We start from the raw sequence: 15,678 nt of genomic DNA, 5'->3' as shown, positions 1-15,678 counted from the left end.
AGGTATGTATAGAGAGTGATACGTTTATATACTACGTACGATACGATACGATACGATACGATACGTTTTTATTCTCGATATTTATTCAGTGGTTGATATACTAGGTACATGTGTTCTTGTTTCAGAGTTTAGAGTTTAAATTTACTGGATGGGTGGATGGAAATGGAAATGTATGGTGTGGGTTTCGCCTGTATGTATGTATAGGTATGTATAGGTATATAGCAATAACATATCCTGCTTGTGTATAAGATAAGTGTATAGTGAGATAAGTATATATGCAGATAGTATATATAGTATATACCTAGTATAGTATAGTAGGTATGTAGAAGAAAGATTGCTTTGTTACTTATTTTATTGTTGTTTGGGTTTGAAACTGTTTGATTTCTTTTCGAATGCTGTGTCTGTTAATCTATCTACCTATTTAGGTATTTAGAGTTATGTAGGTAGGTAGATACTAGAGTTGTGTAGATATTAGAGAGATCTTGGGTTGGTGATCTTTTCGTGGAAGAAGAAGAAGAAGAAGAAGAGGAGGAGGAGGAGGAGGAGGAGGAGGAGGAGGAGGAGGAGGAGGAGGAGGAGGGAATCGCTATAGGTAGGTAGGTAGGTAGATGTGTGTGCCATGAATTTCGATTTTCAAAAGAAACAAAAACCAAATCAGTAACATTCCTGTACAGATATTTCCCACTCGACAACTAAAATCAGATGAGATGTGAGGAGTATAAATTACTCATTCATTTTATTCCTGGGTATTCAAACCTATGAGCCTATATACCAGCCGGCTACTTAGGTATGCTATACCGACCGACCAAACCAACCTAACTCAAATAATGGTATAAAAGAAACGACAATTAAATACAAAATGTATACGTCAGGAGATAAAACACCATGGATCCTAATACCTCATAGCGATAGCATTGCTATGGGAGTGACTGTCCATAACCCAATTGTGAATATATTCATTCCTCGGTTGCAATTCCATAACCAAGTTTTCCATGTAAATTCCCTTAGCCGAGATATTCATTAGTATAATCCATCTCGCCGTGATAAATCGCAACCCAAATCAACACACTTCTTCAATATCTTTCGCTCTGATTTCCTCTATCCTCTCATCACTATTACCACCATTCTCCCCATCCAACCTCCCAATCCTCACTCCCAACCCAAAAACATCACCTGCGTGGACCAACCTCACGGCCTCTCCACTTCCCAACACCAGAACCTCTGTACCCATCCCCTTCTTCTCACTAAACTTTTCACTCCTTGGCGACACCACACTCTCCACATCTTCCTTCTCCCACTTCTCACTCCTCAAACTCCACGTCGCCATTCCGGTGCTCGTCTTATCGCCATCGTGGGCGGAAATCCACGTTTTGGCGCAGAGGTTTTGGGCAATCGATACGCCGCCGGGGAAACCGGATATGATGTTTCCACCCAGGTACCAAGGGTTTGAGATACGATCGAAGGGGTGGAGGAGAGAAGTGAGAGGGAGAGCCGCTTCCGAGACGAGATGCGAGGATGCGTAGGGAGCAAGGGTGTTGTATGTGCAGCCGTGCGGAGAGAAGATGACAGAGAGAGCGCGCTCGGTAGGGCTAGAGAGGGTAGAGGCGATGGAGTGGGGTGAGGAGGGTGGAGTAGCGTATGCGCTTTCATCAGGATGGGAGAAGGATTTTGAGAGGGTGGGTGGTCGATATGTTATCCCGATTGCATTATGCAGGCCTGTAAGATCGTTCTTCTGAGGGAGAAAAGCAATAGTCACTTCACCTGCGACCCCATTGTGGGATTGGGGAGGTACGGGGAATCGAAGGATACTGTCAGGACGACGCTGACGAGCATCTTCCCAACGTTTAAGAGGGACGACTTTCGAGGGAGAGAAATATTTCCACCGTTTGATTGTCTTCGCGGCTCCGGGTTCTGCAAGGATTAATGTCTTGCTTCCATCTGGAGAGAGTTGTTTGAGAGTTTCTTCGTGGCAGTGGTCGGTTTTATCTTGACTGATTATTACCAGATCTGGTTCTGGGAGTTCGGAGAGAGAAGATATGCATGAGGGTGAATTGAGATGAGAGATTGAGAATTTAGGGTGGAAGATTTTAGAAGGACCGGATATCCAAGGATCGAGGAGGATAGTAAAGGAGCTTTCATGTCGTCCAGGTCCGCCTGGAGATGGAGGAAAGGGGGAGATGGGCGAGAAGGTTAGGAGGAATGATGCATCATTGTTGAGATGCTTAACTGTCAAGGACATCTTCAAATCGAGATATGAGAAGATCGAGAAAATCTGTAAAACTCATAGTATCCAAAAAGTAAAAGTGAGGGTGAGGCCAAAAGGAAAAAGGAGGACGGCAAGGGGAGATAGATTGACTCGGATTGTAGGAGTAGATGGGTAGTAAAGATTTTTCTGACATGGAAGCAAAGTGGTGAATCAATGAATCAAGTTGAAATTGATAAGTGATTCCACATACTCGTCGAAAGACGGGCACTGGATGACAGACATATTTATTAAAAGGGTATAGGAGAAGATCCAATGCGGGATGATGATGTGGAAGTAAGTTGTTTATAGAAGCAAAGATTCAAAGCGGCACACTGCCTGGCAACTCATCAAAATCCCCGTTTGTTCGATGAAAATGGAAAGGTTACCCGATAGAGAAATTATTGTACTTGGATCTATCGAACGCCTATCATTTTGACCGAACAATACCCTTATTTTGGAGGAGGAAGCTTACTGAATAGGTGATCATAATCGAGTTGCTCGTCGCGACAACATACCGTGTATATGATATATCATTGTCCTTGTATCTGTTCAATAAAAGCTCACACTTCATAGCTCTATACCATTTCGTCGAGCTTCGATATCAATCAATATCTCGAAAGTGGATCATTCTACGGAAGTACCGTACGGCTATAATTAACCCATCTGAAAAATAAGCACCTTCATTTCTCGAAATGGCTAATGATAAACCTGCTTCGAGGACGTCGATCATTTTTCAAGCAGGATTTGACGAAGAAGCTTTCAGCTGTTGTGGTGAAAAGTGGTGAAAAGTGGTGAAAAGTGGTAAAAGTGGTAAAAGTGGTCAAAGTGGTTCCTCTTTCCTTGTTTCAATGCCGTTTAGTGGATTTGATTGGTGGGGAAAGAGATGAAAGATCGATTGAAGCTTTTGAAGGAACGATACGCGAGCTACGTACGAGCTTTGAAGTTGGAATGTTTTCGTGAGTACGATACGTATACGCATATTAGGAAACTAGGACATATATGTATAGGTACCGGTATGCAACGAGTATCTCATGTAAACTTTCGATGTCAATCCAGACTTTCTAGCTGCTATCATAGACACTTACCTATGTACCTATACAATGGATCAGCCTCATTATGAAGATCCAAGTCTTACCAGGTTAGAAAGTCATAGCCTCAGCAAAGAAACAAACACTGCAAGCCTCACTTGGATGATCGACAGGATCAATAAGAAAATCATCAACGCGAGTGAGTGTTTTGGTATTTGTGCTATTTATTTCTCTTCTACTTAGCACGACAAGCCATATTTGTGAATCCTCATGAATGGGAGTGAGGATAGAATGTCAATGTTAGATCTTATATAATGCGAAGAGGAGAATGTGAAGATGGCAATGGAGGGGAGTACATGTACGAGAACGAGCTTTCAATTCCAGTGGTTCAGTTATGATAGATAGGTATCTATAGATTTGATAGGCTTTCATTTTCATGATTCATCCTGGGAGCAAGCCCCCAAGCCCCCAATCCCCCAATCCCAAACCCCCATAGCTCGCTGCGCTCCAAGATTTTGACTGTGGAAGATTCTCTAGCTAATTAGTCAGTCGGCCTCCACGGCAGTGGCTCCCAGGGGGCCAGCGGAGCGTCATTTACTACTTGCTGTTCTCATATAGAGAAGTTGAATGGTAAATATTCAAAGAGATATCGTTCTCCAATTTATATCGACCTCTGCTTGAATATACTTTTCAAGGTATCTAACATTTGATCACCTCCCTCTTCAATTTGCTATAGACATACCTAGTCCTCTTCAAGTACGACATGCGACACACTCTTTGAACACTACAATCACTACAACCCGAACGAAGAAAATTCATCTCGGATTCACAAATTACCGTTCATTAACATGTTAATACAACGCGAACTCTCGAACAGATCTTCTCGGACTGGCCGTTAAGAAAGCTTCGAATAGACCTTCTCGAACTTTACCCCAACTTTACTAGCAGCATGAAAAATCAATGCAACGGTTTCGACGATTCATGGATCCCATCTGCAAGTAAACGCTTGAATCGAACTACCTAGGTACTCGAGGATTAAGCTACACACACAAGAGCTAACTAAAATCTCGTACATTCCAATCTCCTCCTACTCACTGCACTGATCACCAGGACCTGGGAGAGCTTTTATTATCCTCAAATTGTTAAGACCTAGCTTCACATAGCTTCACAATTGACTCATGAATCTCCTCCTGAGTCCTGATTAATCAAAACGGAGTTGGTTCATGTTTGAAAAGTATTGGCAGAAATCTCCTTTGCACCAAGTCTTCGGCCTTTGACTTAATAATTCCTTCAAAGCAAGCGGCGACCAATCGATACAATAAGACTGCCACTGCAATAACAATCCAAAGACAAATACTTTGTTACAAAGATATGCAAGCAGCTACAAATTCTTCACATGTGAAAGATTCATCAATGCATCAATCATAATTATACTGAAATCGTTTTCAATTCCTTTGGTGTGACCTTTGGCGAATTGTCTTTCTAGAAAAGGAGCTTGTGAAGCAAATTAAGCTTGTTAGAGTTGTACTCGCATGCTCAATGCACATTCGAGTCAAGATGTGGTAAGCTTAGGTAGGGAAGGATGCTATGCTATGCTATGCTATGCTATGTCCTGTACTCAGGGTTCTCCAGTTTCCGACTGTTGCTTTGATAGCTTCCAAAGGGGTATAGGACAATGCAACAATGCCAGTTGATAAGAGATAAAAGATAAAAGATAAAAGAAAATGCAAAGAAAAGAGCTCTTATCGAATTTTTCCCATCAGGATGGATTCCATTATCGTGATTCGGTGATTCGTGATGCCATCGAAGTACAGTAGCATACGAACATACCTAGGTCATCATCCTGTATGGCTTGCCCTTCCCAGCTCTCCATTCGGAAGGACTAATCCAATAAAATCTTTTTTTCGGCAGATCAGCAGATCAAGTAACTTTGTCACTTGGGGATCCTCGACTTCTTACTTGTCAATTGCTTCCTAGGGATTGGTTTGGAGAGACAAGAAGTGCTCCATCCACGAGTATGCCACGGGAGTCTGATTGGAGGAAGGCGAGATGCGGTACTTGTTTTGGAAAGCTCCTCTCCACCGATCGTAAGATTGTTATGATTCAATGGATGGCATTGGTCGCATGAATGTCGTGCCCAACGCGGCACCTGCGTATTATGTATGAGGGATGTAACCTGGACTAGCTATGGAAAGGGTAGCTTTTCATGGTCCGATATTGGGCCATTTGCCTGCTTTTGCCGCTGAGATACTGGTGCATGCAAAGAGTAAGAGTAGTGGAGTGGGTGGCATGAGATATTATTTCACTTTGAGACCGATCATGACTAAATTAACGTGGGAGGGGGGGTTTGGTGAGATTGATGAATGAGAGTGAGAGAGCTTGTTTGCATGGTTTGCCTGCCATGTTATATTGACTTGGATGTTGTGTTGGTTCGATGTCTCTGGCTCTTTGAATCAAGGTGTCAAGGTATGTATGTATGTATAGGTAGCTATCGCAATAGCAATAGTAGCAATAGCAAGTATGTAGTGCAGTACTCAAATGAAATCGAATATGAAAGGGTTTGCTCGAAAGGGAATATTAGAGACAAGGAGAGAAGCAAGGTAAGCTCGGCTCACAGCAATCAGAAGGTATCTACCTACCTACCTACCCACCCACCCAGTATTACCTATCTCGTCCGAGTATATCTCTCCATGTTAGAATGTAGAAGCTCTCCACTGATGCTGCTCCAAAGCTGCAGATGTATCCCTTTTCATTGGCTCTTGCGGATCTAGTAAAGACATCTAAACTTCGAAAGATACCCAGTATGTACAAGCATGGATGGAAAAGAGGGAAAGAAAAAAAAAGAGGAAAAAAGCTCTTATCCGAAGCTCTTTTCTTGACTCTTACCCCCACTAGCAAAAAAGAGTAAAGAGTAAAGAGCAAAGAGCAAAGAGCAAAGAGCAAAGAGCAAAGAGCAAAGAGCAAAGAGCAAAGAGCAAAGAGCAAAGAGCAAAGAGCAAAGAGCAAAGAGCAAAGAGCAAAGAGCAAAGAGCTTCCTTCTAGGTTTTGAGTTCTTACCTAGTTTTGCGTTCCAACTGCTGCCCTTCCTTCCTCCGAATCCACCCAAGGAAAAAAAGACCCCTCAGTCAAAAGATTCCTTCCTTCAGTGCCACACTCACACTACCACTACTATTACCACTACTTACATACTACTTACATACTATCTACATACTACTTTAACTTACTCTCGCACTCACTCACACACAAACACATTCTTTCTCAAACATCAATTGTAAGAAAATCATTTGCAAAAAAACCAGAGCTTTGAGCTTCAATCTTTCTTGTATCTTTGTTCCCATTGAAAGAATCACATTAAGAGACAGCACCAGAACCACAAGCCAAAAAAAAAAAGAAATTAACCCTCCCATATTATTTTTATTAAATAATTATGCAAAATTTTGCTATCAAGATTATACATTTTTAGAGATTCCCGCTTTCCCCCTCCCCTCCAGATACGAAACAACAGTGCGACGATACTGTCCCTATCTATCTTATCTACCTACCTACCTATCTTCCTACCTACCCATTAACCATTACCACCCATTATCGATTGTGATCTGGTAATGATCGAGTCTACATTGACGATGCCTCCTCGTTCTTCGTTGACATCATCCTTTTCCGTTTCAGATGCGAATAATGAAGTTGTTTGTCCACTGAGAAATCAAGATGGCTCCAGTTGTCGCAAACGTTGCCTCGGCGTGAGTGCCTCTACTCTGCTGTATCTGCTGTACCCCTTTGGAACTTATTTTCCTTTTGTACGGTTCAATCCGTGGTAACAAGCGAGTGAGATGGACAGGAAAAACGATATCGATCCATGCAAGAGCACATTAGAAGAGCTCATCCAGAACATTACATCTCAAAGCTTCCTGCGACCGAAGAAAGCTTTCAACTCATGATCAATACCCCGCCCTCTGAGCGACCGCAACCGCAACCACAACCACCAACAACTGCCAACTCGGCTCCAACTCCAAATAGTCTGTAGAAGTTTAAGTCTCAATCATTGGTTGCATCTTGACTGATATGCTGTATACAGGTTTCACACACGAAAGACAGAATTATTATGGCGATCATTCGAATCATTCGAGTGCCCCCAATACTCCCAGAATCGTGGACGATAGTTCTATGCTTCCAGCCGCTAGCGCTGCAGCAACTCTCGCACAGCTACACAATCATAAATTGGATAATGAGTGGGAATCCGAAGTGGTAGGTTCTTCTTCTAGCTTGACTCTTCAAACAAAAAGGATGCAAAATATTAATTGGGTTCATCTAGGATTGGATGTCAGATCACGAAGCTCACAAACAAGCAATGCGAGCTTCTATAGAGCTTCCTCCAATTCATTCCAACAATCGCGAACCAACTAGCGATCCATTTTCACATTACAATGTTCACCGTCGCAGAGATCTTCTCCCTTCTATACTATCGCCCCCAGGACGATCGTCTACTCTTCCTCCACTTCAAAGAAATACAAGCACAGGTCGCCCTCGAAAACAATCAGTGTCAAAGCGTGCTCGAGAGCCACAGCATAGGAGGCAAAAATCTCGTGGGGAACACACTCATCTGCGACGCCTAAGTCATGATCGTAAAGCTCAATCTGCCGAACCTTCAAGTGCCTTTTATGGCAAGCGATGGGAAGATTTGATTGATGCTGCAACATCAGCTACAGAAGATGTAGATGATGATAGAACACCGGTTTGTCCCATGTGCAGATACAAAGGCCTTACTTGCATACTAATGGAAATGCAGATTCCTCCATCCCCAGTTTCAGTGAATCGTGCTTCAATGCCTCCATTTTCCGCATCACAATTTCAAGGATATCAGGCTTCGCCACTACAACAAGCACTCACTCCACCATCGTATCATGCTGAAGCTCCAGAACCTTTTCCATCAGTAGAAAGTGGTGGAAGTGGCGATAATTTCAATATTGGATCACAGGGGCTCTCGGATTCATCGCCAAGCTTCTCTGCAATAAATATACAAATTTACTGTGCTGCTTGTCAGAACGTTTCTTTCCTGAAAGAATCTTACGCATGTACAGAATGCATATGTGGTATATGCCAGCCGTGTGTCGAGGTTCTCATGGCGGAGCAGGGAGCACGTAGGAAATGTCCAAGATGCGCTACCATTGGAGGTCGATTTAAACCTTTCCAATTGGATATTCGTTAAGTCACTTGATGAGAAATATTGGGTCTAAACAAATTGGTAAGAAAGGAGTTGGTCATTACGGGTCATCATAGACTGGATTGGAATTTTTGGAAGAGGGTATAGGCGTTTTGATTATTCCCAGGGTATCGAGGGTTACAAGACCACTCTTATTATGATTTTGGGTATAGGTCGCATTACGAAGTTGTCTTTTGGCATTTCGTACAAACGTGTTTAATTTTGAGGCATGCTTTTGTTGGGCTGATGTTTATAGTCGTATCCAAAGAAAGATTTTCTCATTCAATATCTTGGACAGCTATTGGGAATTTAGCACCCATCACTCCGACCATTCACACAATTGGTGAGTCTTGATCGAGCTACTGGATGATTCCTATCAACAATCTGTTTTCTTCATGAACTCGAACCCAAAGCTTATGGGCAAGTTTCAATCGCCGTTAGCTATCACCAATATACACAATTGGTAAGGTTTGTACGATAGTGGTGGCTCATGTCAGCTACTGTCTTCTCAGCAAGTTTCGGAATCTTTTGATGAGACTAGCAAATTATTGTTACGGGTGAAATAATCAGTTGTTTGGCGCAAAACACGTAAAGATTGACGTTGAGGGTTACTTTACGATTATAACTACAAGCCATGAAAAGCCCGATTAGGACCCCAAATATTGAAACCCGAGCATGAGCTGAGGCTCAGCGGTATTGTTGAAGAAATGGTGTAGAAATAGTGTCTACATTTGGTCATGGTCTCCGACAAGGCTGTTCAAGACAAACAGCTGAACTGGATGATTGACCAATTGAAGTTGACGAAATCGGAAAAGCTGTACGACGATGATGCACGGGACAATTATCTGAGATGGTGATAGGGATCGTGATTGGTAGCTGACGTGAGGCATTCCCGCGTCTATGTAGGGGAGGTGGGTAAGGCCTGAAGATAGCTGACCTATTTGCTCGGTTTTGACCTGATGTGATGTGAGTTTTGGGGGAGGGTTAGTAGGGGCATTTTCAATAACGGCGGAAAACTTTTGGCAGACGAGAGAAGGATTACTTGAAGATTATTTATACGAATTGATATTCCCCATGTTTCTGTTTCCGAGATTGTTTTCCTTCATTGATTTCTTCATTCTTGTGGAACCAAACTTTTTTCTTGTTCTACATTGAGAAACTTTTCTTCATATACGAGTATACTTGGCGCTTAAATCTGCAATCCAACAACTACCCCACCGGCTATTCACAATTGCCCATCTCGCATATCTCGCATCTGCCCCCTGCATATCATACTAAGTAAATAGTATATAGAAGATCGAGGTCACACTCACTCTCAGTATAACGAGTTACAATGGTCTCTCATTATTTTGAAAGTCTCCCCGTCCCTCCTCTAGAGAATCTCAGCACAGAATATATACTCCAAGAAATTATCGACCACATTGGAAAACTCGCTGATGATTTCCCCCACACCAAACTCAACTTGTTTCGAAAACAACTCTGGGACATTAGAAATCGGAATGTGGAACCCAAAACACATTTGCGAGGTTTACTGAGAGTGTTGGAGGATACGCATACATTTAAACATGCATTTGAGGAACTAGAACCGAGTTTGCAAGCGCAGATTCGAGCGTTTATGGATGATGAAAAGGATGTGAAGGAGGAGGAGATAATGGGGATGGGGAAAGTCAAAGGGGAATTTTATATTCCGCCGTCGCCGGCGGTGAAACATCATTTTAAGGAGATGGTTAAGGAGACGGTGAGGGAGAAGGCGCATGAGAAGAAACTGAGATTGGTGCAGAGTAAAGTGATGAAGAAGATTCAGGAAGCGAAAGAGGAGATTGAGAGGGAGATTGTGGAGGAGGTGGGGGGACATATTGAGATGATTCAGAAGGTCGAGGATCATGTGGGAGAGTTTTGGGGGAAGCATGGTGGTCAATTGGGTGCATTACTTAAGAGTAGTGATGTGGCTTCTTTAACGTCGAAGTTGGATGCTTCGATGCTGGGAAGTGGACAATCGCCACGGATCTGGGAAGATGAGAGGGGAACGCGGATTATGGAAGTCCATAAAAATGCTCCGTTTCATAATTGGGGGAATAGTGTGAAGAATACTCCGCTTTATACTTTTGTTCCTACGACGGTTCTGGGTCTGTCGAATCTGGTCAAGTGGGCGAAGGTTGAGGGCTATAGAGTTAGATGTAGTGGGTATAGACATTCGTGGAGTAATACTTTCTCACAGGATAAACAGATTCTGGTCAGTATGTTGAACTTGGAGAGTGTGGAGAAAATCCCAGATGTTATGAGTATTACGGAGGAGAAAGGAGATGTGGATTTGAATGGAGATGGAGTGGTAGATGTCAATGAATTGAAGACGATTGAGTTGGCGCCGAAAATTGAGGGGTTGAGTTTGACGCGGGACGAAGAGGGAAAGATGTTTTGTAGAGTTGGAGCAGCGGTGACGAATGAACAGTTTAGGAGGTGGGCGGTGGGTCATGGGAAATGGGCGTTGCCGGTGGATGTGATTCTTGTTGAGTATGCTTGACTGTCTTTTTTTTTCCATCTCTATGCACATTCTTGCCTGCAGCTATACTCGCGAAAGTCAATATGTACTAACACAAACAGAGTCACAGCAGGTGGCGTCAACGGCCCCATTTGTCACGGCGCAGGTCGTCGTCATCAAACCGTATCCGACTACGTTCGAGCCATCGAATACATCGACGCAAACGGAATTCAGCGCACCATCACCAAACCCTCTCACCTCCGCGCGGCAGCCGGATGTTTCGGACTCCTCGGCATCGTCACCCACATCACGCTCCTCCTCTCCCCTATGAGCTACGCCGTTTTGCGACCGACCAAACCCGACATCGCACTTGCCATTCCCCCGCTCTCCCCCACCGATATCCCCATCGCGCTGCGCAAATCCTGGACGCCCGCCCAATACGTCGACGCGTTGCGCGAGTTTGAAGAGAAAGCCAATCACGACTATTACAGCGAGTGGTTTTGGTTTACGCGCAGTCAGCAGGCGTGGGTCAATACGTGGAATGAGACGCTGGATCCCGCGGGCGCAGTCGAGTATCCGAGCCCGTTTGATACTTTTGTGCAGTGGGTTCAGGGCTGGGTGGGGAGTGTGTTGACGAGGAGTGAGGTTTTTGGTTTGTTGCCTGGGAGGTGGCAGGCTTGTATTTTGAGTACTTTTGGGAGTGAGTTTTTAGTTTTTTATTTTGCTTTGGGGGGGTTTGGTCTTTAAGGGTTGGTGAGAAGAGAGGGGTTGAGGGTTAGGAGAGAAAGGGGGAGTTGAGAGCTAAAAAAAAAAGAAAGGAGAGAAAGGAGATGAATCTCTTGAGAAAAAAGAAGAGAGAGAAAAAGCATATTCTAACACGCATCAATAGTGGTCGCACTCCCCCCCTTCGAATTCAACGAATTCGAACAAAAGAAAACAGTCGAATACAAAACCGCACTTCCTAACGGTCTCCATTTCCGTCGCGGCGTAAGTTATCTCCCTTCTTCCCTCCTTCTTTCCTCATTCCAAAGTCAAAACTGACATCCATCCTCTTTTCCCAGATCCAGAACATGCGCGTCCGCGACCTCGAATTCCAAATCCCCATTCCCTGTCTCCCCAACGGCACCCCCGACTACACCATCGTCCGCCGCGCCTGGTGGGACATCATCAATCTCTGCTATCGCGATTCGGAAACGCCGATGCGGCTCACACTCGAGTTGAGGATTATGGGGGATTCGAATTTGATCATGGCGCCACAGAGGGGAAATCGCTGGGGCACGGCGAGTATTGAGATTCTGAGCGTGCCGGATGCGGTGCGAGATGAGGAGTGGCTGCCCTTTTGTCAGGAGGTGGTGGATTTGTGGGCGGGGTACAGGGGCAGGATGAGTGTTGGGGGGGAGGAGGAGCTCTTGAATGTGAGGCCTCATTGGGCGAAGGAGTGGGAGGGGGTGAGTATTAGAGGGAGGGGCGCGAGGGAGTATTTGAGAGAGGTGGGGTATAAGGAGGAAGTTGAGGAGTTTAGGAGGGTACTGGGGGAGATTGGGGAGGAGCAGGGGTGGGGATTGGGGGATTTGAAAGGGAGGTTTAGTAATGAGTTGTGGGATTATTTGGTTTTTGAGGGGGTGGAAATAGCGAGGGGGGAGGGGGAGGTGGTGGTGGTGCAGAATGTTAAGGGGGTGGAGGGAAAAGAGACGAAAATCCGCGGGATCGAAGGCACGAAAATTAATAGTTCGGGGGAATCAATAGATTACTTGGCGTTTGAGAAAGAGGGGAAAGGGAAAGGGAAGGAACAAGAACAGGAACGGGGGATTAAAGTTGACGAGGCAAAAATTATCGAGGCGAAGGAAATTTCTAGTGGGGTGAAGGAAGTGAAGGAGTTGAAGGAGATGAAGAGTTCTAGCAGTAGCAGTAGTGCTGTACCCGGGAAAGTCACCGGGATACCGGGTATTGACCATACGCGCGGAGTTTTTCCTATTAAGTTTGGTCGATAGATTTCTTTTTTTTTTACTACTTCTCTTTCAGGGAAGGAGGTTGGATATTTTGAAATTTCCTATGTTTTGGGAATTGGGTTGGGGTTTGGGGTTTGGGCTGAAGAGCAGGGAAAGGAAGGAAGGAAGGAAAGGCAGAAAAGGGAGAAAAGGACGTGTTTGTTGCCTAGGTATTTGACTGGTTGTAGTTTTTTGTAATTGTAATTTGATGTTTGTGGTTTGTGGTTTGTTTGATTTTGCGTTGTTCAATCTTGCGATCTTTCTAGTTTTTAGTTTTGACTACTCTGGATTCTTTTCTTTTCTTTTGTTTTCTTTTCCTGGAGTGGCTACCTATATACCTTCTATTCTACACACTTTCCTTCCTATACACTTTCCGTCCTATACACTTTCCATTCTATACACCTTCCATTCTATACACCTTCCATTCTATATCCCTCCCTTCCGTCCTATGTATCTACTACCTTTCTATACACTTTCCTTCCCACATCCCTTCCGTCCTATATCTCTACCTACCTACCTAACTACCTATATAAAGAGAAGAGTCTGCGAGACCGGGATAGATACATACATACTAGAACCTAGATAGATACCTAGATACCTAGATACCTAGTCAGCTCTTTACCGAGAATAAGTAAATATATCGATATTGTTGAGTTTCCTAGTTTGGTTTTTGATTCTGGCTTTTAGTTCTAGTATTGCTAGAGCTGTGAGTTGTGATTTCTTTTTAGTCTGGATGTTGTTTGTAATTTTAGTCTACTGGGTGAGGAGTGTTATTTGTTGTCTTTCTGATTCTTTCGTTGTTTGATTTGGGGGGTGGGGGTTGGTGAAATGGTGGAATAGCAACACACAGAAATGGTAGCAGATGAACAAATTCTAAAGCGCTGTCTCCATGTATGTATCGGAAGCATAGGTGTATAAGAGACCCGGGGAATGTATAAGCAAGGAAGTACAGTCGAATTTCAGAGGGAGAAGAACAGGATAGGCCGGCGGGACTACCGCCGATGATTAGAACGTTGACGGAAGGGGATTGAGACATTGTTGGTTGATGTCATGTACTTTTGGAGATCTGGGTAAGGAATTGGATGGGTTGGTAGTGAGGATTGCAGTAATTGAAAATGGGAATCAAGAAAAGATGTTGGTTGAGAATGGAGCTTCAGTCAATGCTATAGAACAAGACTCGGATTATATGGACACTATTTGAGTAAAAAGAAAGCATGGAGAACTCGAAATTACTTATAGTGAGAGTACCACGCAGACAGATGATAATCCAGAGCACAGAACATTTGCCGATACACTCGGCATGCTTTTCGATTCGATGCATGACAAACATGATCTAAACATATTGACGTATGATTGAGGCACAGAGTGAAATACTGAAGCGGTAATTCTTTCCTCCACGCCTCTTTGTGAATTATTTACATGATGTCTAAGAAACCAACATGCAGGTGCTACACCTTACGGATGCATCCTTCCTCCTTGCATCTAATTTGCAAATGCTAGTCCATGAATTTAACAACATTTTATAAGCCCGACCTGGCAATGAATACAATGCCTTTTATTGAAGAGCTCTAAGACCCTAAACATCTCACCTCGAGATGATCTTTAGAACCCCTTCAAACGCAATTCTACAATACGAGTTCAGCTTGCGCTTAAGAATAAGGAGAATTGTCAGATTAGATGAGATTCTTCCCATCGAAGTAAGTATAACTCATTGCATCAAGATCGATGTTTTTGAAGTTTCGTACCTGTTCGGTGTTATTTCATGACATGATAAACATTCAGGGTGATATTTTGTTTCTTCATAGAAGTTGGGGAGTTGACCCTCTACCCATTGCATTTTTCGATAATCAACACTGAGGATTCCAGAAGCGCTGGCTTCCAAATATCCACGTTCTATGCTCCTTGTATATTTTCTAATGCAGAATCCAAAAGGTCACACAAGAAAAATAGGAACTCACATTGATGCCCACCATATCCTTTCTAGGATCCGTTTCCCCAAACGTCTCTGGTCGACGCAGATCAATCATAATACTACTTCCACAAGTTCTGCAGAACCTATGATCTGCAACCTTATGACCCCATTTATAAGATCCCATCTTTTCCCCCGAATCTAGTGCTTGGTTAGATATATTCTAGGATGATCTCCGTTGCAAGAATGGGGGAGGAGAGAAACTCAATCTTACCACCTAAGAATTTAACATCTTGTCTCATGGGATAAACCAACAAATATCCGTTACGAGTACAGATCGAACAAGTACACGAATTGACGGTGTATTGGGGGAATGGCCATTTGAGTGTTACAGTGAACTGGCGTGGCGTTAGTCAGGGGCTTTTCGTCACACGAGTTCTACGCAGTTCCATGTGGGATACATTGTTGAAAGGAGGAAAGTACGAACAGCAATGGCACCACAATGACAATTCCCCTCATGCGTAGTTCTTTCCTCATCCGAAGTCTCCTCAACCCGTCCAAAAAATTCCGCCGAAAAAGGTTTATATGTACGCGTTACGACTTTGGGTTCTGGCTGCCCTTGAGGTAACATAATGAAGTAGATTGATTGAGCGAATGTTCAATTATCAAAATAGATCTCTATATATAAGAATAATCAAGAATGAGCCAGGAGATATATGAGAAGTCTTTTGTCTGAACGTCGATAGATAAATGACAAAAGGAAAGAGGGGAGTGGAGTATATATATCACCACATTTTCAGCTCTGCGTTCCACAGATTTGTGAAGTGGGGAA

The 15,678-nt window shown here is 43.6% G+C and overlaps 4 protein-coding genes across 4 annotated transcripts; 2 read left to right on the top strand and 2 right to left on the bottom strand.

Annotated features, from left to right (window-relative positions):
* Positions 1-1,060: 1,060 nt before the first annotated feature.
* EAE97_003081 (uncharacterized protein) lies at positions 1,061-2,239 on the bottom strand (the record flags this gene model as incomplete). Its single annotated transcript, XM_038873593.1, has 1 exon — positions 1,061-2,239. One exon carries the CDS (start codon positions 2,237-2,239, stop codon positions 1,061-1,063), a length of 1,179 nt encoding a protein of 392 aa, XP_038735456.1.
* Positions 2,240-6,198: 3,959 nt separating this feature from the next.
* On the top strand, positions 6,199-9,520 carry EAE97_003080 (uncharacterized protein). The gene is made up of 5 exons (XM_038873592.1): positions 6,199-7,010; positions 7,109-7,286; positions 7,346-7,515; positions 7,583-8,002; positions 8,057-9,520. The coding sequence occupies exons 1-5, from the start codon at positions 6,876-6,878 to the stop codon at positions 8,474-8,476; spliced, it is 1,323 nt and encodes a 440-aa protein (XP_038735455.1). The 5' UTR covers positions 6,199-6,875; the 3' UTR covers positions 8,477-9,520.
* Positions 9,521-9,526: 6 nt separating this feature from the next.
* On the top strand, positions 9,527-12,940 carry EAE97_003079 (uncharacterized protein; the record flags this gene model as incomplete). Its single annotated transcript, XM_038873591.1, has 4 exons — positions 9,527-10,981; positions 11,072-11,649; positions 11,839-11,936; positions 12,011-12,940. Exons 1-4 carry the CDS (start codon positions 9,804-9,806, stop codon positions 12,938-12,940), a joined length of 2,784 nt encoding a protein of 927 aa, XP_038735454.1. The 5' UTR covers positions 9,527-9,803.
* A 1,670-nt stretch (positions 12,941-14,610) lies between these two features.
* On the bottom strand, positions 14,611-15,477 carry EAE97_003078 (uncharacterized protein; the record flags this gene model as incomplete). The annotated part of the gene is made up of 4 exons (XM_038873590.1): positions 14,611-14,682; positions 14,896-15,047; positions 15,121-15,244; positions 15,334-15,477. The coding sequence occupies 4 exons, from the start codon at positions 15,475-15,477 to the stop codon at positions 14,611-14,613; spliced, it is 492 nt and encodes a 163-aa protein (XP_038735453.1).
* Positions 15,478-15,678: the final 201 nt, after the last annotated feature.

The sequence above is a fragment of the Botrytis byssoidea genome (genome assembly GCF_014898295.1).
Source record: "Botrytis byssoidea strain MUCL 94 chromosome Unknown BBYS_005, whole genome shotgun sequence".
NCBI classification, from domain to species: Eukaryota; Fungi; Ascomycota; class Leotiomycetes; order Helotiales; family Sclerotiniaceae; genus Botrytis; species Botrytis byssoidea.
Note: the sequence above shows the minus strand (reverse complement) of the source record. Positions and strands in the feature narration are given on the sequence as shown.

Coding starts and splice junctions, on each gene's coding strand:
- EAE97_003080 (XM_038873592.1), top strand. CDS start 6,876: ATGATCGAGTCTACATTGACGATGCCTCCTCGTTCTTCGTTGACATCA. Junction 7,287..7,345: donor CTCGGCTCCAACTCCAAATA/GTCTGTAGAAGT, acceptor TGCTGTATACAG/GTTTCACACACGAAAGACAG. Junction 8,003..8,056: donor TAGATGATGATAGAACACCG/GTTTGTCCCATG, acceptor ATGGAAATGCAG/ATTCCTCCATCCCCAGTTTC.